The sequence below is a fragment of the Varroa destructor genome, unplaced genomic scaffold, assembly GCF_002443255.2.
Source record: "Varroa destructor unplaced genomic scaffold, Vdes_3.0 BEIS01000003.1, whole genome shotgun sequence".
NCBI classification, from domain to species: Eukaryota; Metazoa; Arthropoda; class Arachnida; order Mesostigmata; family Varroidae; genus Varroa; species Varroa destructor.
In genome coordinates, this window is record NW_019211456.1 from 34051738 (window position 1) to 34076375 (window position 24638).

The following is a 24638-nucleotide window of genomic DNA, read 5'->3' on the forward strand; positions in this document are numbered from 1 at the left end:
ATATTCGTTTCGCCTGTTTCTGTAAGCAGTAGAGCACCATATATGCTCCGCGTACAGCTAACGTTGGGCTGGACTAACGGGTGTTTCGAGCTCACGTGAGTGTGTCTCAAAAGTATACCAATTGAACAAAACACCAGTGATCAATACGCATATGTAGTAAATGATAAATTATACTAACGTATAAATACTACCATGACTCCAAAGCGATCGATGCTTGTATGTTGAAGACAAGTGGCCAGTTGGACAAGCCTATTGTTTAAGACTGAATTTTTTACGGCCAATCTAAAAATTTGTCGTATGGTACAAATACATTATGAATGCCATGATGATGTTAAGCGGAATAACATTACTTCACATATGGAAAAGTAATCCGAGATAAAAGTATGGAAAAAACACCAGAATAAATGAGTCGATACGTGATTCGAGTGTTACGTAGAGGACTTTCTTTAAGCATTGTTTCAGATCTAAATACTACAGTTAATAATTCAAGATTACTGGTAAAGGCAAGTTTTGATACCGAGTCGTTTCATAGCTTTGCTTCTAGATAATAATTTTATTCGGTTTGTCTATGAGAACTCCTAAAAGCAATTCCTGTTTTGGTTACTATTCTGGTCGATACAAGTAACTTACTAACTAAAAAGTCTTCTACAGTTCAAACTGTGGGTCTAAGCTAAGTGACATTTTTCTGTTTATTGCGATGCAGCAACATAATATTTCGTAAAAAATCATTCGGAAAAACGAAACATTTACCGTATTACTATTAATATATTATTAACTACTGCAAAGGTCGGACTGGCCATTATCCATAACCAAACTTCTATTAGATTTAGCCGAGGACAGTTCTTTATAGGGTAACAACAACATAAATTGCTCGAACTTTCTTATTTTAACATACATAAACATTTCATATACATATACTTCCGCTATTCAGCATCTTCCTTGACTATATTCTATTCAGTTTTTATTGCGGGAGGGCCAGTTAGTCATAATTGATTGTGTATAATGAACTCTTCGGTAAGATTTCACGTGCGCTCTTCATCAAGACAAAAATAGGTCACTATTACCATTAGTCTTAGTTTGTTTTTATTGACATTTTTCGAGCGCGTCGATTTTCGATCGTAGCAAACGAACGATGTCTTGACATTTGTTTACGCCCGGCTTTGCAGAACTCAAGTTTGGAGTTAGTTCAGGTTTATATATTTGTATAATGTCTGAGTAGTATACACACAAAAAATGTACATAAAGTCGTTCAGATCCGAAAAGAATATCAACGTTCGTCTAACCGTTTCGTTTGTTACCTAGTTAGGAACGAGTTACAGATAATGTGCCTCTATTCGTATAAGCGCGATTAATAACAGATGGAAAGATTTTGTTACGGCGAACTGTTCCTTCATTCGAGTTTCGAACGAAATGACTATATTTCATACAATTATCTAATAATGCAGCGAATCGTCTTAAAGTAGCGTTTTATTGCTCTCGCGCCAATGTTGTATAACTATGACTACACGCGCGGGTCATCTGAGACCGCGCGCGACATCTGTGTTGTCCGACGTCTAGTTGGGATCGAGTTGTTACTATCTGCTCAGGTGTCACTGTATTATATTAGAGTCGGTGACTGTAATACGAAAACAGTTAAAATGACGAATACAATACGCGCATGGTAGGTACCTAGAGTCGTCAAGGTCGGTCCTAATCGAATGACAATGCCCCAACTGACGCAACGCCGTCAAGAACCGGACCATTGTCATTCGTGCTGCTGTCGGCACTATCCTTCTCAGCATTGTTGTAGGTTATATACATTGTTACACGCTGTTGTTGCTGCTGCTGCTGGGGGCCCGATTGTTGTTGAGGGTTCTGTGATTGCAAGGGTTCAATGGTAGTTTGTTGCGGTAATAATTGCTGTTGACTGCACACGTGCATTTGCTGCTGTTGCCGGGTGAGTACGAGCTGTTGCTCGACTACGACCTGGCGTTCGTACACGTAACGGTGCTGGTGCGTCTGAGTCGAAGAAGGATGCTGGAAAATCTATTTAATCAGAGCCCCACACGAAAAGGTCTTAATGGTTACGGTTTCCACCATTTGGCAAAATATAGCTATTTAATTAATTAATTTTTAATTATATGGCTATATTAATTGCAATGCTACCAAATGAAGTCGAGATTGTTTTCGAGTACTAAGACGGGAAGCTGTTTCTACTGGTCTGTTCTCAAGTCTATGACATCGCGCCCAGTGATAGATCGGTGCCCATTATACCAGCTTACCTCGTCTGAAGTGGGAGCGACTGGTATTGAACCACCTAGCGCAGGAGCAGCAGCGTGCAGTACGGATCATTCAGACGATTCTTTTGAAGACAGATTCGGTGGAGGCAGGGGTGGTCCACCACCCCCTTGAGCCACGCTGTTTACCCCTGACAATGAAACAACTCCAGCCGGCGAAGCGGTCGCCGCCGTCGGCTGTTTGAGCTCTCGGATCTGCCGGATCACATAGTTCTTCTCCTCGTTAAACTGCTCAACTCCGGCGTCATTTTCATTCGCTAATTGGAAACGCGATAGGAAGTCTGCGAGCTTTTCTCGGTTACGTACCAAAATATCCAAAATTGGCTTTGGCTTATGTGGATTAGCGACAAAGACCTGCAAGTATTTGAGAACATCAACTGCCGTTTATCTAACGGGATTTCTGTTTTTGTGCGACAGGAACGATCACAACAATAATTATAGATACGAAGCTCGGTGACGCGGAAAATTAGGTCAGCGCTAGGCTTTGGCGCTAAAATAACTTCGAATTAATGGCTTGGTATTCAACCTTTCGCGTTATTACTAATTAGAATCTAAAACGAGTATATGCATGTATCTAACGTATCTAGTAATAGGAGGTGTAGAGGCAAGCAGGATAAAGGTTCCCAGTTTAATAATTTGATCATCAAAGCGTCAAAGACTTGGTCTATTCCAGTGGTGATTTTTTTAAAATTCAAACGAAATTAAAAACTATTTGTTCTCTAATTTGTACAATTGATATCTAGTGTACGTTTACCTTGAACACGTGGAACGCTTCGATCCGTATATTCCTTGATTTATCCTTAAGCATATTCATGATCAATTTCAAGTTGTCTGAACTTGAGATATACCTGAAAAACATATCGAAAGTTGATATTCACTGCCAAAGCAAAACATTCAGAAGAATGACAGGATTTTTTAATTCAAAAGGTTTAGTAGTGTGTATGTCAAATGACGATTATTGCCTAGATCTGTTGTTGCCGCTTAGATAGATTAAAAGAAAGAGACGCTGGGATGACGCCCGTTCCTTTGGTTTGCAGCTATTGCGCCAAATAAGATCAGATACCTTGACATGAAGTTGTAATTTGCTCTGTCCAGTAACAGGTCGCTGAGCAATTTCAGTGACTGTCGTCGTGTCACGTAATTTTCGCTTGTGACTAACGTTTGATAGTGAGTAATTACCTGAGGAATGATGTACACAAGTCGCTTTAAAGGTAGAATAGGTTTAAGGATTAGAACGGAACAAAAAGGCTAATTGGTTTACCCTAAGAAAAAGAATAAATACGTGAAAAGAATATATTGTGATCACTGTTGTTCTGAAAATTCTATAGCAAATTCTATAGATAATAGAATTCTATAGAAAAGTTCCGCGCTAGTTTAGAAAGGAAGTTCGTCCGCCTTACGCAGGCATCTTACCCGTTCGTAATTCAGATCGAGGAACTCTGCCACCAGCCGTTTGTGCCGAGTGAGCAGGTCTTTGAGCGTCGAGAATGAGTCCGTCGCGATGTCAAACGAAACAGATTCCACATACTTGAATAAATTATAATATTCATCCGAACATAGCACCAACTGAAATTACAAAATTTGTCCAAACCATTCAACTCATATCAATCAAGAAGAAACATCTTGTATTTTAAGGTAACATATTGTGGCAAGATATCCTGATTAACAATCCTAATTTCAGTCTCTTGCAGCTGAAACTTTCGTTCCACAAGGCCACATCACATAGTGTTTATTACACTGGCCTTGACGGTAAAAGTTCCTTAAAGAAAACGTCTAAAGGACGTTTGCGATTTGATAATAGTTCAGCCAATTACCCAAGTCTACCCTTCTTTTTAAAAAAAAAATTATTTTTTTCATTATATTCAGAAAAACTCGTTTGTAGTTAGTTAATATTATAGATCATTAAAAAAGTGAAGACAAATAATAATAATAGAACTATACGTGATTAACACTAGGTCACTAATACAAACCTTGGCTAGATCCTCATGCTTTATACATTCACGGAGCATTGCTCCGCAGTTGAGGGCCACGTCAGGCGTTTCATAACCACTGAGGAGTAAAAACAAGATTTGAGGTTTGAGGTAAAGGTATTCGACAGTCGGTAGTCGGGTCCCGATTTGACGATGAAGAATGCTATTGAAAATGTGAACCGCGTCTTTCCGGCCCTCGAAATCGATCTTCGAAAGGTTTTGCACCAGTAGCAAAAGCAAGTGTGAACTGTAGACCTCCTGACCAAGCTGAGACACCTATAGGAGATAAAAAAAAATGTTGTGACTCATCCATTAGCCCGAGGTTATTTTATAGGTAAGTGGATGAATTGATTGTTGCTTTTGTATAACCTGAAAAGCACTAAACTCAAATTCGGTTCCCTTATTAACTGAAAATGTATTCGGTTATGGCAGGTTTGACATGACGATACAATTCCTAAGCATCGCACAACAAATCACACATTAGAATCTGTTCTTGCTACGTTACCGATAACATGTCTGCCAAGCGCAGAATCTTGCCTGCCTGCCTGCCTACATGAATCTTTAATAAAGTTAATTTTTTCAAAATACATACACAATCACTATGAACGACTGCTTTACGAAGCCGATTTGGCCTAACTTTTACAACATACCCTTTGCTCAGAGCTGACCTATCGGTCATTTTAATGGTTTAGTCGGTTAACTTAATAATTAACAGAAAAAATTCTTTCGTTGTTATTAAATACTTTTGATTTAAAGGAAACACGTAAAGTTGAAGGTTGGAAACTATAGTCAGGATACTTTGAATAAATTAATTGTCATCGATAATTTCTAGTACAATTGCAAACAAGAAAAATAACCCTAAAAGACGACATCGTTCTCTTATTGTACCCCTTTTAAATGCTTTAAGTTTCATAAAAATAAACAGATTTCATTATGATTTGGTTGCTTCATATAGAATTTCGTATGTTCCTTTCAGTTCAAATTAACTGTTCGTACTATAAACTCAATCAGCGACCTCTCACTAAAGTTGTTAATGACGAATACGGTCCTAAAGCAAGGTATAGTTTCAAGGAAAGAGTATTCATATTTAGCCATCCGCCAAATCTGCAAGTATAAGTTACTTTAAGCTTAAATTTCTAATGAGAAGCAAGATCTTCGTGTTGTATCTTCTGTTCGGCTAATCAGAAGAACCAGTTAATACGTTAAAGCAAGACATATTTTCAGTGGATTAATGAGTTTTTTATTTCATCATCTTTTTTTTTCATCATATTACATCAAATTTTTATTATCTAAAAAAATAAAGAGAATTTAGCAAGTTTTCAATAAATAAACATATTTTTTCCTTTTACTTACAGACTGAACTCTGATTCGTTTTCAGAAAACAATTTAGTTACTGGAGAACCTTGAAGAGAAACAAATATCAAAGTTTTAGGATACAACTTCCAGCGATAGTTTGTCCCCTAAGTTTAGTAATAACAATATATTTCGTATATATTCACCTATGTTTTGTGTACCAACGGACATAAGTAGTTAACGATTTATTCTAGCCTAACTAACCTGCACCTCAGCGTGCGAATCACTTTGGTTCGCTCCTTGAAGTGCGTTCTTCATAACGGTAAGGTTCTTTGAAACATCCTCCTGAACCTGTAACCAAAATTTGAAGATAAATCTGCTTTTTAAAGATATGCATTAAAAAAGAAGGAAATATAGTTATACATAATCACACACAGAAGAAGATCTTATTGAGCATACCAACGTATTACTCTGATACCTATTAACAACTCTTACTTTGAAAAGATAGTTAAAATTTTTGATGAATTTGGTTATAAATGATCTCGTTTATTTTGTAATACAGTACGGCTTAAAAATATATACATAGCTTACGGCTCTAGTGTACTTTGTTTATGGTATTTTTAAAACTTTATTGAATTTTAAAAATTATCGAATTAGACATTTGTTGAATCAAAAAGATCTCACTAAAAAGATTTTGCATTTCATTAATTGTATGTTGCAAAGTAGCACATTATGTACACTTGGGCGTACTTCTATGCATGTTTATCTAGATACCTGTAAATCAACCTTTTTTTTTGTTTGCTCTTAGAACTGTACATTATTTTATGTAACTAACTGACCTGATTAGCAATTCAATGTACTTAGGTAGAAGCCCGTCGCCTAGCTCAGATCCATTTTCGATCACAGCTTTCCTTTGATCCACTTCTTGCTTCTTAAATCTTTTACATATCCCCAGATCATTTATGACATTTTCATGTACATGGCACGTGTCACATTAACTATTTTTTCTAGCTTCTTTGTGAAATAATGAAATATCAGCGAGTGTCTTTACAAATCCTAACGAACGGGCCGTAGGTGCCGTTTTGTACGGTTTGGGCATATGTTCTTATAGCTTATTGCATATTTTTTTTAAATCAAATAAATAAATAATAAAAATGCAAAGGTCTTTCAGAAATACTAGATGTTTATATTTAGGAGCTTGTGCATACGTCCAGCCTGACACAAACTCCTTCAGACCCAAAATTTTCAAAAGTAATCAAACGAATGACATGTATTTCGCCTTAATACTCACTAACAACCCTTACCTTCAGGGCTTTCGCTAACGTTGTAGGTAGCTGTTCCTGAAACCATAAATTAGTCACATGGCTCTAATTAGAAATTCACACAATTTTATAGACCTACATAACCACAAACGTAGCAACTCTCGCACACGGTGTAACTTTAAATTAACTTGATTGCGTGCTGCCATAAACAGTATAGTGACAATTTAAGGCAAGTAAACAACAAGGGCACATAAGTGGGCTTTATTTTATGAGGGAGCAATATTTGTTGTGGAAAACATTGCTGTGTTGATTTCTTCGTAAGCGGAAACTTGTTCTTGGTTTTACTGATGCCGACAGGCCCAGCGCAGTGACCCAGTCAGCTGCAGTAGATGCGGACTTCCAGGCTGATAGATCGTTCGAAACTACATTCCGCGACAATTATGGGCGATGTTCCTTATGATCATACGAGGCATGCAAAAATACGTACAGTTATGTCGATCGATTGGCTGTCAATAAAGGGGGTCTCTGGGTTCACTCATCTATGAAAAATAAGCGAATCGATAGCTTCGATCAGTACAGAATAGTACATCAATTTCTAGCAAGGTAAGGTATATTTGGAATAAATATTTTGTCCTTTGCATTTTTTTGTTTAGCATGTTTTGAACAATAAAGGCGCACCTTGGACACCAGCATCACTTCAGCAGCAGCAAACTTCAGTATGTTTGCTAAAATATTATTTCTTTTATATTGCTCGCTAATGTACTCCCACGTCATTCTTCTATGAAGTTTACTGAGTAAAAATCAAACATTAAGAGCAGCTGCTTATAACTATGACAAGTGGGCCAGTATTGTGTTGTGTCAGTATAATACCAACTCGTCCTGATCCCACGGTTTTCGTATGTAGGAGCTAATATCAATTCGTCCTATCTTTGAAAAGACAGTGAACGATAGCATAACGGATCAGCAACTAGCAGGTTCAATCACACATGGACGACAAACACGTTAACGATGTGCATCATATGCTTGATGTATGTGACCAAGATGGAATAGTCTTCCCCAAAATGGTGCCACCATATGACTACTGCTTAATGCAGACAGTTAAACAATCCGCTAACAGCATCGGAATGGTCTTTCGGCCCAATAAGAAAAGCCACTGAAATGAAGAAAAAGATATAGAAGAGTTGCGTTGGCGTACACTCAAATAGGTAGCGCTTCATAGGAGTATTTGGCTATGTGGAGAATATTATAATACGACCGCTTTCATAATCGTAGTACCAAGAAGAAATTATACCAAGTGTATAAGTGAATATATGAAAAGACACACACGGCGACGACAGACGTGAACCAGCACAAACCTATGATCCTGGTTATGTCCCAGTGCTATGGCTAGAACACATCTGCTTGTTCCCAATGTGAGTAGAATTATATTAATACTACAATAGTCAACGCATGATCGCAATATAGAGGAGCGTCTGACATAATATGGGAGACGTTTTGATTATGATGTTTGCTTGAGGGAGCGCCTAATATCGAGAGATTTTAACCACTTTTTTCGTTTTGGGTAAAACTCCATTTCTTAGTTAGTGAAACTGATGTTATGTTTACCTCAAAGATCTCCGCGTGACTTTTAAATAAAAGACTTAAGCTTATCTATTATATTTTAGTTTTGTCTCAGTACTGGCCAGGCTCGTTTCGTGTTCACATGAATAAAACCGCACATACGAAAAGCCGTCAGTTATAAACCGTACGCCTGTCAACAAGACTCTACCTAAGAAGTTTCTATAAACTTTACACAGGGCCAGGCTACGGCTAGTGGCTCAAAATGCGCCTGAGGTAATTACTTCAATGAATAGTGTCTCACTTTTCGGATATTTGCCTTGATGATTTTTTTGCAAGGGGGATTCTAAAGTCCTCTTTATACTTCACAAGGCGGGCCGAAGTTAGCGATCTCAAGCCCACCTGCGGAGCAGGAATAAAACTTTAGCGATTATGGGGCACTTTCCACAAGTGGCCGGCATGGCTTACTAAAGATGAACAAACCGTGTCCGGTCAGACAAGCGTAAAAGTGAAACATACATCATAGCAAGCTCCCTGAAATTTTTCACGTCGGACATTAAACTATTACCACAAATGAGGCTAACGAATATTTATAAATATATCTCCGTAATATAATACACCTTATGCAGTTAATCATTACATTTCTAACTGTTTTGACGTGTAAGCTTTTGCGGAAGATTTACATGCGTGTAAAACATCACTCAAAATATGGCTTGTGCATGTTTTTTAAAATGAATGAACTTTAACTATTTTATTAAATCGGAAAACTATTACGTTCTTCTGAACTCTAACATATCTTCGGAGTACTACACATAAATTATTAAGCAAAATCTTAAGGTAAAAAGTTAGGTTTGAAACATATGAGTGGGTATGTTGAAAATGCGTAGCGAATTCGACGACTTACTTTCTCAGCTTTTCTATCCACTTTGTCCAATGCATTGAGGGCGTCTTTCAGTGTTTTAACCACCTCAGCGGGGTTCTTGTTGTGTTTCCCGAACAATGGCATTGCGATTTGCACAGCTCAACCTCTGAAATGGAAGTTATATAGGATTGCTTATTTATATAATGGAAGTTCCTTTGAGTGTCGTTTATGTAGTAGATTTACATTTAAATGTTTCTCCATGCAGGAGTCGGATAGCTGCATTGATTATATGATGATGAATTCTACTCATCTAAATTATCCTCTATATCAAAAAAGGTTGTATTAACCGATCTATGCAAGCAAATGTGACTGACTCTTGTCCAGGTGTTCCTATAATAGAACTTACATGCAGTTTTGGTTGATACATTGAACTTGATTACCTCGATTAAAATCTTATTCTTATTAGATGAAGGTAGTCCAATACTGAATATATAATATCCATGTTGATTCGGTATGTCATATTGAATAGATCCAAGGCTCTGCAAGTGAAAAACTATAAGTCTGACGTGGTAACGATGGGATTGCTCTACACTTGTGACCCCTACGCCAAAAAAAGTAATGCTCTTCGACTGGAGTCATCATTTGGCAGGCTTCCATGTTTTTTTTTACTCAACTTAAGCGGACTCTTCAGCAGTCCCTTCGTAAAGCTCACATGGCGTACTTTGTAGTAATGAGTTTTCCATTCAAACATCAAGCAAACCCTAACGAAAATGCCAAATCAAGCACTTCTCTTAGCTGTGCATATCATTCTTGCGTATCATGGTCAGCTACCTGTATAATGAGAAATTCACCGCAAAATACTAAAGCGGAACCGATATAATTCCAGCATAAAAAGGAACTGTCGGCGGAACGCCTCTCGCAACTCTTCTAGGACACAGGACCACGTCTTGTTGTGAAATCCAATTCTGTATTTTTAGTCAGACAGAGTTGAACTGGGTTCAGACTATAGCTACTCGTAAATAATTCACTCGGAGGTTGACCCTAGCTTCAAACGTTCAGAGAACTTTACTACCAGTGACAAAACCAAATGCCTCCTCAAGATAAAGCGGCGTGACAAATAAGCAATATGGTTTGTGGGCTTGTATGTCCCATATGTGATGCAGTACCGTACAAAACAAAGTCGTATTGTGTAGGGGCGAAAGATGCCAACACTATGAAGATTCTTATGTGACTCAATCCGGAATAGAAGCGTGCTTGAATTTGTATTGCGTGTTATCAGCCACAAAAAGTAAAGCATTGGAAATTGCATGTAAAGCTACCTAAAGCAGACAAACAGCACCGGTGTGATTAGCTCCAAAATATATATAAAGCATACCAATAAAGTAACTGTGGGTTAACCTTGCTTATTAAGTACACTATGGGTACTGGGTGGACAGCTGAATCTTTGGTCTATGATTGTTTTTATCAATGCAATAACTCTCACTGCTTTTCGTATGTTTGAAATATACCAAAAATCCTGCTTAAGAACTGAAACGAATATAAGAGGTTTCTTTTCGTTGGGATTTGTCAAACACATTGCGACAGCTAAGAAGATTTCCATTCATGCATTTATAAGTTTATAGAAATACTTAAAAGAGAGCAATAAAAGTATAGCGTATAACAATAAATAGCATCTATTGTCGCGATAAACATATGGTACCGATAAACATAGAATGGCCAATCGTGATGCGAAAAGGTATCTATTCAGAGGTGAGCTGGTATCTTCATTAATTCGGCCCATTCAGAGTAAACCTTTTGTTGCATGATTTTTCACGATGCTCAAATCTCTCAATAACGCAGAACTGATAGAACACAAGTACCGATTTGTGTAGATTATTTAAAATGTCAAATCATCAACTGCAAAGCTAACCTGATCGCTGGACCGTTCCTATATATTCCCGCGCTACTCGTCATCTGCCTGCAGCCGTCTCGTACCGTATTTCCATATGATATTCAGGTACTTTGAACACTTCTGCAGCGCTTCTTGGCTAGATCTGCTTAGGTATTAGACAAAGCTAAATGTATTATTATAAGTATTTTGCTGAACACATATTCCATTGACTGTCACACCGACAGCACGTGCTGTCGCAAACAAAGGCTGAAATTATGAACTGGCTTACCATACACTGCCAATAATAACAACTAATAACGTCATAACGATAATCGGGTCTCGTCCTTAAATATTCTATAATGAAAGCCCTCGCAATTTGCCCTAAGAGAAAACAGCCATCAGCAGTTTTATAAAATACACCTTGGAGGCAGATTTTTATGCGACATTTGGCGGTGAAAAATCGCACATCCCTTGAGGATAAAAAGTTCTTAAAACAGCGAACGCTACTAGCAACACTATATATACATAGTGCACCACTCATTTTTCCATTTCTCATAAGTCTCCCCATGGTACTCAATGTACAATACAATGCACTTTTTGTAGTTCTATGCATTTCGTGTGACCAGAATAGTTTTAAACGATCTTTTTAGGATTTCCTATCATTGATGCATGCAGTCTAATAGTGATACCGTCCCAGAGGAGCTCATGGAAAATAAATCGGATTAAAACATCCTAGAAGATCTTGAGCGAATGCGTACAAACCCAGCAGGATGATAACTGCTCTGTATTTAGCCTCTGGAAACACTATCGCTCAAAGCAAATATAAGATTCCCGTAAGACGTACTAGCCATCATAAGCAGAGAGGCATATAATATTAAACGAATATCAAGCCATGTACTATATCCTGGACGGTGAATTTTCCACGAAGCATCAACAGTACCAGAGAGTGTCCTATGATTTGAGCCCTTGTCTTTACTGAAACGCTACTCGGTATAAATATTTGTCTTTCGGCTGTTTTATTATTGTCTTTGAGCTTTGGCCAAACCTGACCCACTGGTTCAGGAAATCATACAACGTACGCGTTATTATTCGTAGAATTGTCGTATTGGATGCGAGTCAAAAATCAACTTCGTTAATGTAATGGCTTAGGGCAAAACAGATAAAAATAATCATGCGTGCCAATAAACTGAAATATAAAAACGACAGGTTTCCCATTACGCGCACGATGAAGCAAGTAGAATAGGCCAAAGATACTAAGCCGTCTAAAAAAGTCATTCGCCTTTAAAGAAACAAATTTCCGAAGCCGAAAACGATTTTATGCACGATTAATGTTGTGTAATGCGACAACTCGTTAGAGCATAAAACATCTTCGAAGACAGAAAAGGTAATTCTGACAAGTAAAACTGTGCTATGATATAAGTTTTGAATAGAAACTAAACGTTGAACCTTTGTAATGCCGATTATAAAAAAAAAAAACAGCTTGTAACCTACTATCGAATGGCCTATGTACGCGCTACAGGTAATCGACGGAAATATTCGTTTCTTTATTTACTCCCACTAAGATCCATGCCTCGCACCTTAATTGCCCTTTCAGCATAGCAACGATGCATCAAATTTACTTCGTTAGTGCATATTATAGTAAAACAGGCACATTTTCTACTACTGACTCATGTTCGACTTTTCATAATATGGTTTTTATTTTTTAATCTATACGGTACAATGGACCGCACTCGCGCTTAAGTGAAAACTTTTATCTCGAAATTACTGTTTAATTCATACATAAACCCCAATAATAGAATCCTCCTGCATATTTCTCTAACTCCTCGTTTGCCTTAATGTCCGTTCGTGCACCAGTAAACAATAATTAGTCAGTAGGCTGCGCTCTACTACAAACCCACATACGAGTAAGGCCAATGCTCAATTAGACACTCGTTATCCGCTCGATCTTCGTTACTCTTTCCCGTTAAGCGTTGTTATTTCAGTAACGAGTAGTCATGGCGAAAATTTGGCGGTCAACAACGACAATTCATTACGCCTACAGAAATCATAGAATAGCCATCGAATGTACTTTTCTGCTATTTGCAATAGTATTACAAAGATGATACAACTTATAGACGGGTCAAATTTTGAGATAGCTCCGAAACGTCAATCTACAAGCGTTTTTTCGAACCACTGCTTTATGTCGAATGAAATACGTCTCGACGGCTTACTCGGCATAATTATTTCGGGTATTCAACACTGGATCAAGCAACATGAACGGCGGTCCCAGCAGCTGCAATATTTCTTATAGCCTTTAAAAAAGAAACCAAGCATTCCCATTTTGGCCCCACGTAAACAAATTAATAGAGAGATAGTCCCTTTCATGTGCTCGCATTATCTCCTTTGTAGCTTCTTTCCCACTATGGTCGCCTACCGCAGAAAAACTCAGGCGCAACAACATCATTCAATCTTACACAAGAGTCGATATTCATCCAATAGCGGCGTTCGCGCTCGCTCTGATTTTATCTTGCTTTCCCATATACCTATTCTATTTGTTAGTTCCCTAATCTAGCATCTCGCTCCTCATCTGCAAACTCGTCATTTCGGCAACTGCGTCGAACGAATCAGCAGAATGGAAGGGCTGACTACAATTATAGCAATTATCTAATGAGCCAATTTTAACTGTCATCTACGGTTTTCGAATCCCCATAGAAAGTATAAGGCGCACGGCTGGGGTGTGACGAGTGCTACATAAATTGGTTCAGAACAAACACAAGGACGAATTAGTTAAAACCCATTTAGAACTTACTGCGTATGCTGCGTTCCAAAACACCTGAAAATTTCGGTTTATTCGCGTAAAGTTATAACGCAATATTTAAATCTCGATAAATTAATGTTGTGATTTACTACCCGTTTACTAGTGAAAAAAAACATCCCCTAACTCATCATCCCCTTCTGTACTATTATTTTCCTTACCACATTTGTTGTCAAACGTTGTCACCACAGCTGTTTTATCAGTTCTGCTCTTGCTATTGTTAGCGACAAATCTGTAGGTTGTATGCAAGGCTTTCCTAAAACGGAACCGCATTAGAGGCCGCCTGCATTTGTCTATTGTCCGCATTTATGCGCACACGACTTATGAGGTCGATGAATAACCTTTCCGCCGCCCGTGCTGTCCAGTTAAATTCCCGCCGGTTTTACGAATAGGTCAGTTGTTACGACAATCAGACCACGACAATGTTCCTGTATCGTTGGATAACTCTGTTCAGCCGTACCGGTCACGCCGCTCACGATCCTCCACACTTAACCACTAACATTGTTCGGAAATAGCAATTTAACTGAAAAGTCACTCTTATCGATTTCGTTTCCTTTTCTATTCCGTTTTTATACTTTTTCCCTCACTTCGTGCTTAGAAGAACATGGTGGCACTAGTAATAACGTATTATGTACAAGGCAGTAGCCTATTTTCATCATCTTTACAAAGGAGCACCAGTACGAGCCTATACGCATCCGATGCACTTACTAAATTTAACTAGCGATCGAGAACGAAGCAAGCAACACGCCCGTTCACCCTTCGATGTATTTATGTATGTACGTGCTGCTGCTGATTAGCAGTCGCACCGCTAGTAACCGTCGCGTAAAGGTCCTACTAGCGAAGACCGTCGGCAACGAAAAGGAGCAACACGATGCAAAACGGCAATCAATACCCAGTCAATTTACCTGACCGCCAAATACAATGGCTTTATTCTCTTTGAGCAGCATCGTTAGCGTGAGATGTTGCCAAAGGACGTACAGCTGCTGTTTCTGCTTCTGCCACTTCTATTGCTTCCGAAAAAGCCACCGTTATCGTTCTAGCACTGCTCTGCGTCTTCCGATTTGACTAGCGACGACGAGGCGGAAGGCAGCAGCGGCCGCGACGAGCTCCAACTGTTCGAGGACGTTCAACTCCGTCTCGAAGTGACTTGGTCTTCTGCTCTGTTCAGCTTGACTCTGTTCCCTGAATGGCGACTATGGCCGCGACGGTGGCGGCAGTGAAGGAGGCTCATACAAAGGCGCCCCTAAGAGGCGACTGCTTGTCTGTTGGCCTCGCGTGCACTCGCTACTCTTTCCAGCCTCCTGCCTGGCCCTGGAACTGTGTTCCTTTCATTTCGTTTCGTTGAGATGGATGCTGAGTGTGCGCCAGGGGTAGCTGCGGTATTGGTGGGAAATATCTACCTATCCCACTACGTTCCTTCCTCCGTTTCCCTCAGTGTTCTTAGGTAGCGCGCAATGCCGCGACGCTGGCGCCGACTTGAATGTCGACGACCACCTCTTCGTCCCATTTTCCCCTCGTTGTCTACCCCGGCGCATTCTTGTTCGTCTGCTCGCTCCGTACATAGACACACAGCAAGGCGGCAGGGCTACATGCAACAATACGGGCAGAAGGCCACACACGCAGATACTCACGCCCAGCCACACACACTCTTAAAGTTGGCGCACTTCCGGGCCGCGCAGCACGCTCCAAGAAAACTGGCAGACCCACAGCCCCTCTCCTCCATTCACATACATATGATCCGCATAGATAATAACACAGCATTTGTGAAGACATGCCTCTCCGCATGAGCTATCCTTCTCTTTTTCCATTCGCTGTCTCTCTAACTAACCCTCTCTGTGTCTTGAACTCTGCGATTGAAGTCGTATCCATTCTTAGAGTAGAGATGATTTCGCGCCGCGGGCCTCACTCTTACCCTCCCTCCAGTTGCTTCCTCTCCACTGCACAAACATCGCGCGAAGAAGTGCCCCTTGTTGGTTGGGTGTAGGTTGACATCGGCGCTTATAGGAATCCAGAATCAGCCACTCAGCCGGACACACGTAAAGATGCATTCGTTCAAACAGTTTCGTACACAGACCTTAAAAACAGATATACGCTAAATACCTACTTCTAAAAGTAAATAAATCTCTGTCTTACAATTCAAACTGACCTTGTTAACATCGTCATGGAAATTGCATCATAGCCATCGAGATATAGCAAGTCAATAGTTGTAGTTTAGGTAAACTAAGGCTGAAACCTTCAGGTAATAAAACACTTCGTACTGATAAAACGAATGGATATATATGTTTATAGATACATATACGCGTCCTTAACGTGTTACACACAAATAAAGGCATCCGTAAAGTATGTACATATAGCACATTTGTGAACAAATGTATCCCTGTAAAGTGGAACAAGTAGGCATGTAAAAATACATTTTGTATGGTTCAATAACAAGTTTGACCCAATTGTAGTATCATAAGAATTTCGGCATTAACTTACAATGTGCTACTAACAATAGTTAGAGGGTACATATTCGCTCTAAAGAGTACGTCTTGTTCGCCAAGCTTGTAATTTAATACTACATCCAATAGTGGGTAAGGTGCTCACTCTTCAAACGAAAGAACCGGTCTGAACAATCGAAACGAACGAATCTCCACTTTTCAATAAAAAAAATGTTACAACAAAAGTGAAGTAACCGAAATACTTTAATCACATATTAAATAAAGCATAACCTATAAAAAAGATATCCAAGAAATGAAATATAGTGTTTAAAAGACGTCGAGTATATAAATGTAGCTTCGTAGGGAACGAAGTACTACAAAAATGCTTCTGTCCTTCCTTTGCTTGCTCACGTCTTTCGAATAATTCGGACGCGTTCTTTTTTGCTTTTTTGTTTATGCTAAGGTAATCTACGCTTGGTTCTGTCGGCGCGTACGACGTATAGGCTTGTATGCCCTTTAAAAATTAAATTTGTAAAAACAGTGTAAAAATTAGTTTGATACGACTAAGGAAAGGTTATCTCCAATGAGGAACGATTTAGCTGCTAGGTCTCCTGTGGCTGGCTGATACAGGCGTATGAGTTTAAATTGAAGAACACTTTTATTTACTTTTGCGAAAAATGTCTAAATGCTCATATAACACAGTAAAACATATATGTGTCCATATACAAGCCGTTTAATAGGTAATAGGTAATTAGGTAAAGTATACTAAACCTTTTGTTACGTTACTTGTAATAGGCTAACATGTGTCAGCTAAATCAGTCGAACCTCTTATACACCTGATGCCTCCAGTATCGTGTCGACATACAGCAGCAGCGTGCAGTCACATGATTCAAATATGGCGCGCATGTCTTTAGAGTTTCTGTAGGCTATTTTGGCCCCAAAACAAAAACAGTGTGATACTTTCATGGTGATTGTAGACTACCCATAAGGAGCACGAAATGCCTGCAGATGCCTCCATAATGTGCACAACAGGTCCCTGTAAATTGTGGCTTGATACATTCTTAGGATTGTAGTACTAACAATGTGTAGAAAGCAAGCGATATAGCCACCTGGTAAGGAGGTAAGGATCTAATGCGAGCTTCTTGGCAAAAACATTGGGGGCTATTACTTTCTACCCATAAGTGGAACGACATATTTAAACTTCGAACAGATCTGTTGCATAGAATTTTTTTTTATGAACACCTTATTTCCGCACCAAAGTTTTATCGTTGGACTTGAATCAGTTGTGAAAAAACTGGTCAGTGATAGGAATTTTGATTAATTATAAATGCAAAGTATTAATATACAAGTGCGGAAAAACGTATTATTCTTGCTTAGCTTGCAAATGGAACATTATATGACCAAGTTCAGAATATATTTTCCAGTCTTTTTAATCGCACGACAGTCATTTTAAATCTAACAGTTAGTTGTAAACTATTTCTTTTAAATAAACAAGTTTTACTTTAAGTTTGTTTTATGTTAACTGTTAGCTTATAATGGAACTTGAGATATTTTAAAAAATGTAGGACACTTGTATTTTGATATCTAAAATTATTGCATTTATTATATATCAAATGAGATTGATAATAATTGCTGTTGTTAAAAAAACGGTAGAAAGGTAAGTAATGATAATGTGTATATCTTCTTCTCTACTTCTATTCTATGTTGACTAACAGATGAACCTCTTACTTCCGTCGGAGGTGGCCCGATTAGTGCTGGGGTATCTCAATTCGACAAAATGCACGGGAACTCGAACGAAGTTCCTGGAAGAGTGTCCACATCTTCGTGAATACGTCTTTCTGTTGGAAAATGGACAGGAGTATCCGACAACGATCTTCGGCCGGAATCTGATCCATTACCTTAACATCGGATACCAGTACACTCAGTATTTATGTGTGTAAATTGTTATTATTATTATTCTATTTTACACAAATGCAAAGGGTCTGTGCATATCACATCTCAGGGTTTGAATTAGTAATTTTTATCTTCGTTCAGTTAGAGACTTTTTACCCGGATTATTATTTGACTGCCGTACTGGGATTTGCAGTATTAGTATTGCTAATGATATTATATTAAAATTATAATAGCCATTAAAAAGAACTCCAAGTAATGTAATATTTATTAATGATATATGTTATTGTATCGTATCCCGAATGACTTTACTGTAGAGCCTAGGCAGTTAAATGTATTGTGTCTTGCCAATAGTGATGACCGAGTTCGCGTTATGAAGGCCCACTATAATTCTGTTATCTTGTACCCTTTGTTTTTACTGCATCCCAAAGCCGCTTGTGGAGATTCTTTGAAATATCCGTTTGGTACGTACTTTTCGGCATACCAGAATCGTCCAACTGGTGTTCCCTTTGGAGAACCCTCAGGACGAGAAAGTCCTGCGCAGCAGGGTACTTCTGTACGAAATGGTATGTCTTTTGTTTATGAAGTGAGCAAAATATAGCTCACTACTTTTCATCTACTCAGTCTTTGCCGTAATAAATGGACGAATGTATACAACTAAATCTTAATATAACCACTTCATTCTTTTTATCGTATCCAATTTTGTTGGCTTCGTGGAAAATTTTTGTTCTGCACGTTGCATCACAAACCAATTTTGTACAAGCACTCTTTTCGAACTTTAACAAGAGCATAGATACAATTCGGCTTTTTGATATGTAATATGGCAAAACCACATTGACTTTCTTGAGCTAGCATTTATGTTTGGAAATACAAACGTCTGGCTGATGTGTTCAATTTAAAGGATCTCCGTTAACATCACCACGTCAGCCCTTGGCAGCCGACCGTACGCCTCGAGGCGGCGGCTGGCCAGGGGCTTCACCCGCGGAGCGGGATCGCCGTTCACCTGCGGACAGCATCATCGATGTAACGACAGTCACCGAACCTCCATCATCGGAGCCACAGCTTCCATCGGGTACAATGCAGTCAATCGCATCATCCGGAATTGTGGCACCGAGTCGACCTGTTAGTGAAGCAAGTATACAGACGGAGGATTTGCCCCCTGTTACGAGGAAGCAGGCGCAGGCCTCTAACGAGTTAACAACTAACCATCAACATCACCAACCTGAGCAGTCAACACAGCAATCGCGGCAAATTTGCGTGGTGGGGAGCCCGGCCATCGCGGTGGAGTCTGCCTCGAATGTTTGTTTTACGCCTCCGCCAAATGATCTACAAAATCTATCACGATACCAGCCATCAGTAAATACACCTGCAGGTGTCAAAATGCCTTCTAATTGCTCGTTGAACACATCCACGCCGTCAACCGGAACTCAGTTTACAACAGTAACGGTCACAACGGAAACTAATGAATCGGAATCGCACTTAATACCGAGGACTGTATCCTCGGCACCGCAGGATAAAGTGACAACGGCTCTCTCGACGGGTGTGTTGTTCTCTATCGACCACCCTCGAAAAGGAATGAACAAAACTCAGTTTAGCTACAGCCATAAGTGGATGCAGATGTTAAGAACTTATTTGAAAGTACTCGAAAATTATATGTTGCATTTGCCGTGCACCTCATTGTCATAAGATCCACTCTTGTCTGTTGACTTATTTTACATGGTACTTCGCTCGTCTGCTGTTTATTTGTATAATACAACGCATACTAACTACCTTTATGATTTCATTTAACTCAGTACCGTTGGCGAGCTTCCTGTCTGCGGTTTCTTCAAAACCTGACCCGCTATCCCCACCCGGAAATGATGGAAATGATAACCTTGAGACGTCCATTGGATTCCAGCCTCAGATATCCTTAGCTTCTTTAGCCGCTTCACCGAAGCGAAAAACAGTCGCGCCTAGACGACGTCCAGTTGCGCCACCTATCGAATTGTCAATAGCACCGCCTTCTCCGCCCAAGGACTCTACGGGAAGTACGACACGACGAATGTTTGATGAGTTTGTTCAAAACCAGTTAGCCGAAAAATTAGCCGAGAGTATTAACGAGGCCGCAATAGGCCTTACGGCTGGCTGCGATAGCCAGGGTCAACTCCTATCGGGAAGCTCAGCAAACGTAATAGGTCGTCCTTCTGGTACAGGAAGATCGTTCAGGCCGTTCGCTTTACATGAAAATAGTCAGTGTTCTAATTCAAGTGCCCTTCAAAACGATCTCCTGGATTTAGCAATTTGTAAGTTAAATAAATTGGTTTGTATTATCAGTCATATGTAATAATCACCGCTAATCGGTTTTATTATGGTAAAAAAATCATTGTTAATTTATTGTCATTTATGTATCACGATTTCAGCTTTTGGCCCACAGACAGTAAAATTCGAGTTTTGTTTACTGGTTGAACAAGTCAGGCCGTGTTCCTGTAGCAGCAACTGCTAGAACAGTTAGAATAGCTACTTCTCATTTTTTTCCGCACACGGCGAGTTTTTCGTGAAATATCTGTCAAGTTCGTTGTTCAAGTTAGCCAATGTACATGTCTGTGCTTTCATTTCTTGACATGTGTGGATTTTTTAATACAATGGTTACTTACGTTTTTGTTCATACAATTCCCGGTATTAAGTTTACCTTCATAATAATAATATGATAATTATCATAAGAATAATGTTCATGGGTTCTGTCGTCCAGCTAAAGCTTTGGCTGATCCCGTTGTGGAGGAGTTGGCTCAGTATATGGCCTTAAAAACAACGTCTGGCGTTGACTTGGACACCCCTAACGGAACTCCTCTCAAAGGTGCAGCACTACGAACCCCATTCAAACAAATAGCGGAGGAAGTCGCTAGTGAATCGATCGTCATCGACGACACGTCGGCGCTAGAGGAACCTCCAATACCAATGAGATCTTTTGAAAAGGTGACTATGTGCTGTATATTTGCTTTGAATCTATTTAGAACAGAACACACGGTTGACTGTTATCGGTTTTGCCAGCAGTTGAAAATGAATTTAAATCAACTTCTCGTATGCATTAAAGTCGTTTTTATATGAGAACCTATAAATTGTCATATTTCTGTGATACTTTCTTGCACTGACGACAATTCAAAATCGTTATATCGGAAGTCTATCATTTACCTTGTGTAAAGTAGCCAAGTCGAACAAAAAGGACTGTGGTGCGTAACACGAAATATAAATCCGTGTATCCTCTAGATACAATCTGCACTGAGTAATAATAATAATAAATGTTATGTCTGTGTAATTAGCAAAAGCCTAGGCAAAAGTCAAATTAATTTCAACGTTGGGTGCGCGCTAGCTCTCACGCGAAATAATGCCAGTAAGTGATAATGTAAAAATTAATTCAGCAAATGTCTCATGATGATTGCAGTTACCAGTTTTAGGATCTACCATCGCCGACAATACTTTAAACCTAGCGCAAGATTCACGGGAAGTCGTTCTGCAGCCCGGTCAATGTGTCCAACTTCCGGCGGGTTTTATCAGTGTGACAACAAGTGGAACCCTTACGTCATTAATGCAACAGTCCACTGTTAACCCAGGACAATCTGGCGCTTCTATACCTACCACAAAAGTTGTTTCACCTGTCGTCTCCCAATCCCTATTCACCCCCATGGTTGGACCCTCAGACCCGACGAAAATTTTAATTGATTCGTCATCGGCAAAGGCCACACTGCCAGCACCTCCAGTTCTGCAGAGTGCTCCAAGAAAACCTTCCCCGAAGATATCAACGTCGGAGTCAGCAACGTTGTCTGCCTTTGACGATCGAACACAGTCCGCATGTGATCAACATCCAACAGAGCCAAGCGCTTCACCACAAGCGTCTGTAGCTAGTAAAGCCTTTACAGCGCCATCTCATAGCACCAGGACCGTGACGACTAGCTCTTTCCCAGCGACTAGCAACAGTTCTCTTCAGCCAAAGAAAGCTAGCACCTTGGGAAGCCATATTCGTGCACTCGATTTTGACGGTTTGGCAGCGTGTGCCGCGCGCTACCCAAACCTCTATAAAAATGTTAATATTTATGGTAAGAGACGCCATTTCAATCTGTCACCCCTATCTTGTGCACATGTTGTGTTTACGTCAGACAAGACCACAGTCAGTGCCCATTTGTGCTTCTAGCAATTTCAAGTGCTGATTTTAGCAGTAAAAACGTTTTCAGTCACACCTTACAAATCTTAGTCATCTTTTGCTCATCAGTTCAGTCTGCTTATTTTCTTTTTTATTTAACAGGGTATAGAAGTCAAATCGTTATTTAAGTCATATCTTATGTGGGGCCCGTTGTCATTGCAGAATCAACCCCGGTTAGTCCACCCAGGCCGAACCACCGTCCTGGTCGTCCACGGAAACGGAAATCGCCAAATCCTTTATGCAGAGCTCCTAAAATGGCAAGACGTGCCGCGACGAAAAAATCGAAAGAGACAGATGCTTCTAACGAGCCAAAACATATAGATAGTACGGAGAACGCTGCCTCTGCTCCGGTATCAAGTGCCCCGGTTACGCTATCCGTTTTTAATATCCCTACGGCAATCGTCAGTATTCCTGATGATGTTAGGCCCTCAAGTAGAAGTTCACCTTCAAACGGACCGGATTCTGTTAATTTGTCAGTGCAAAATGACGCCCGTCAGTCTCACACATTGCCAGAGAAACCAAAAAGGCGTCAAGCTATTATGGTGGATGTTGCACCTATACAGCGGAGAACTGTTCCTGTAAGAATATCGTCATCCCGAGCTAAACCACGACGAGGAAATCGTATGTCGAAGGATAACACCGATAATGATGTTGGGATTGAGACTATTGATAATGAATCAACGAATACATCAAATGCGAAGTTTCGCATACCTATGACGCCAAAAAAATTCGCAGCTTCTAACAATAATAGCAGTGGCAATCGATTATCGCTGCCTTTGACCTCCATTAAGGGCAGAATCTCAATCGGGAAGATGCAGGAGTTGCAAGAGGAGGCTCGACGAGCAGCAAAGGCCACTGACACAAAGAAGCCGTCAGTCGTTTTAAGACACATAGCGCCAAAGGGGGATTTGTCTGGAGCACCAATTCACACCCAAAATAACAAATCGGTAATATTTTCTACAACGCATTTGCCCCCTCTTGCACCAAAGATCAGTCCAACAAACGAAAAGAAAAACCTTGGGCAGCTAACGCAACCCATTACAGCAAGTGCAGGCCCAAACCAACAGAAAAGCTTAGAAGCAACACAACTGAAGGCCGTTGCAACTTCACAAGGCACGGAAATAGCAGAGAACGGTCCGGTGGTACCGCTTCTAGTCAAACTACCCGCATCACAGCAAACGGCACCCAGAACGAACATTGCGCCATTCAACCTAGATATTTCCGCACTGCTTGACCTTGTGCATAAATCGAATGCGTCGGACAGCAAAACAACTGTCCAGCCAAAAATATAGGATTGAATTGTATGTATGTATATGTACCGGATATTAAATGCGGCAGGATTCATAGTACTCATCATAGCTTGTAGCAACTAGCAGGAATTAAATTATTATTTAATATTGACTAAATGGAATGATATGAATTGTATTTGTATATATTTATATAAATATTTATATATAACGGATGAAAAGCTGTCACCTAAAGCGTTGCTGGAGCACGACATTGCAAGTATGGTGTTGATGCATCTAAATTTAGATGCGGGTAAACAAAGAAGCACTTTGCAAAATATCAAGGTGCGACTTATATATATATATTGAAAATGCATCTGATCTGAGTATGTACATATGTCTGAAAAATGGCGTATCAGCTAACTAGAAGTAGTTGAGCTTACTCAATTAATACTAAAAAAAATTGACAAAGCTGTAAATATTCAAGCTATTATCAGAAACTTGTATGTTAACTTGTATATAATTACATAATAACTGAAACTGTTCTATGCAAATTTAGAGAATAGATGTGGATTCTGTATTTAATTATAATATTGAGTCTCTTCTCTCGTTATTTTCTGTATTCTGCGCATATCATAAAGTCAAATGTCTCTAGAATATACGATGAAGCGTAACATGCGTAAATGGTAAAACAGATATAAATATAAGATCGTTTTGCCCTCTGCTACAGCTTAAAAGTCTAGGCGCCAAGCTCTAACGCATGTCCATTCATAAGTTTGTGTTAGGATCTGTAGCGTACGTAAATAGACCTCTTGCCCGATATCCGTACACATATATATGGAAGCTATTATTTTACATTTAGCACCGTCAAAGCTTTGTGTTTTTACAAATTGTTGTTACGTGTTAGCAGTATAGCTTTATTCTATTACCTGTTTTGTTTGAGCTAGGTTTTACGGGATACCTAGATTCAGAGTTTCACCTTACACCCACCTGACTAGGTTAGGGGAGACCTTCTATTGCGATAAAATGCAAAATGGTGTCATA

At 39.6% G+C, this 24638-nt stretch overlaps 2 protein-coding genes across 20 annotated transcripts; one reads left to right on the forward strand and one right to left on the reverse strand.

Moving 5' to 3' along the window:
- Positions 1–1054: 1054 nt before the first annotated feature.
- LOC111247432 (protein Mo25-like) lies at positions 1055–17212 on the reverse strand. Of its 17 annotated transcripts, none has more exons than XM_022798335.2 (12): positions 14046–17039; positions 11130–11253; positions 9661–9759; positions 9263–9386; positions 6844–6879; positions 5804–5890; positions 4247–4522; positions 3690–3842; positions 3340–3455; positions 3031–3124; positions 2262–2630; positions 1055–2025 (listed from the first exon to the last, which is right to left on the reverse strand). In XM_022798335.2, exons 4-11 carry the CDS (start codon positions 9362–9364, stop codon positions 2328–2330), a joined length of 1167 nt encoding a protein of 388 aa, XP_022654070.1. In that variant the 5' UTR covers positions 9365–9386; positions 9661–9759; positions 11130–11253; positions 14046–17039; the 3' UTR covers positions 1055–2025; positions 2262–2327. The 17 variants fall into 17 exon arrangements, with proteins under 17 accessions (XP_022654070.1, XP_022654072.1, XP_086838816.1 ...); XM_022798337.2 differs by having other exon boundaries at positions 9627–9759; XM_086982690.1 differs by lacking the exons at positions 9661–9759; positions 14046–17039 and adding an exon at positions 17130–17212.
- LOC111246601 (uncharacterized) lies at positions 7924–24185 on the forward strand. Of its 3 annotated transcripts, none has more exons than XM_086982682.1 (8): positions 7924–8213; positions 18020–18236; positions 18626–18760; positions 19096–19734; positions 19988–20476; positions 20923–21146; positions 21613–22264; positions 22531–24185. In XM_086982682.1, exons 1-8 carry the CDS (start codon positions 8184–8186, stop codon positions 23658–23660), a joined length of 3516 nt encoding a protein of 1171 aa, XP_086838808.1. In that variant the 5' UTR covers positions 7924–8183; the 3' UTR covers positions 23661–24185. The 3 variants fall into 3 exon arrangements, with proteins under 3 accessions (XP_086838808.1, XP_022652196.1, XP_086838807.1); XM_022796461.2 differs by lacking the exon at positions 7924–8213 and adding an exon at positions 17274–17424; XM_086982681.1 differs by lacking the exon at positions 7924–8213 and adding an exon at positions 17463–17601.
- The last annotated feature ends 453 nt before the right edge of the window (positions 24186–24638 follow it).

Bases quoted from the DNA above. Each gene is read 5' to 3' on its own strand.
- LOC111247432 (XM_086982690.1), bottom strand. From the start codon at position 9,364: ATGCCATTGTTCGGGAAACACAACAAGAACCCCGCTGAGGTGGTTAAA. The intron at 6,880-9,262 runs GTAAGTCGTCGA...TTATGGTTTCAG, and splicing joins TGGATAGAAAAGCTGAGAAA to GAACAGCTACCTACAACGTT. The intron at 3,456-3,689 runs GTAAGATGCCTG...ATCATTCCTCAG, and splicing joins TCGATCTGAATTACGAACGG to GTAATTACTCACTATCAAAC.
- LOC111246601 (XM_086982681.1), top strand. From the start codon at position 17,539: ATGAACACCTTATTTCCGCACCAAAGTTTTATCGTTGGACTTGAATCA. The intron at 18,761-19,095 runs GTATGTCTTTTG...TTCAATTTAAAG, and splicing joins GGGTACTTCTGTACGAAATG to GATCTCCGTTAACATCACCA. The intron at 20,477-20,922 runs GTAAGTTAAATA...TCTGTCGTCCAG, and splicing joins TCTCCTGGATTTAGCAATTT to CTAAAGCTTTGGCTGATCCC.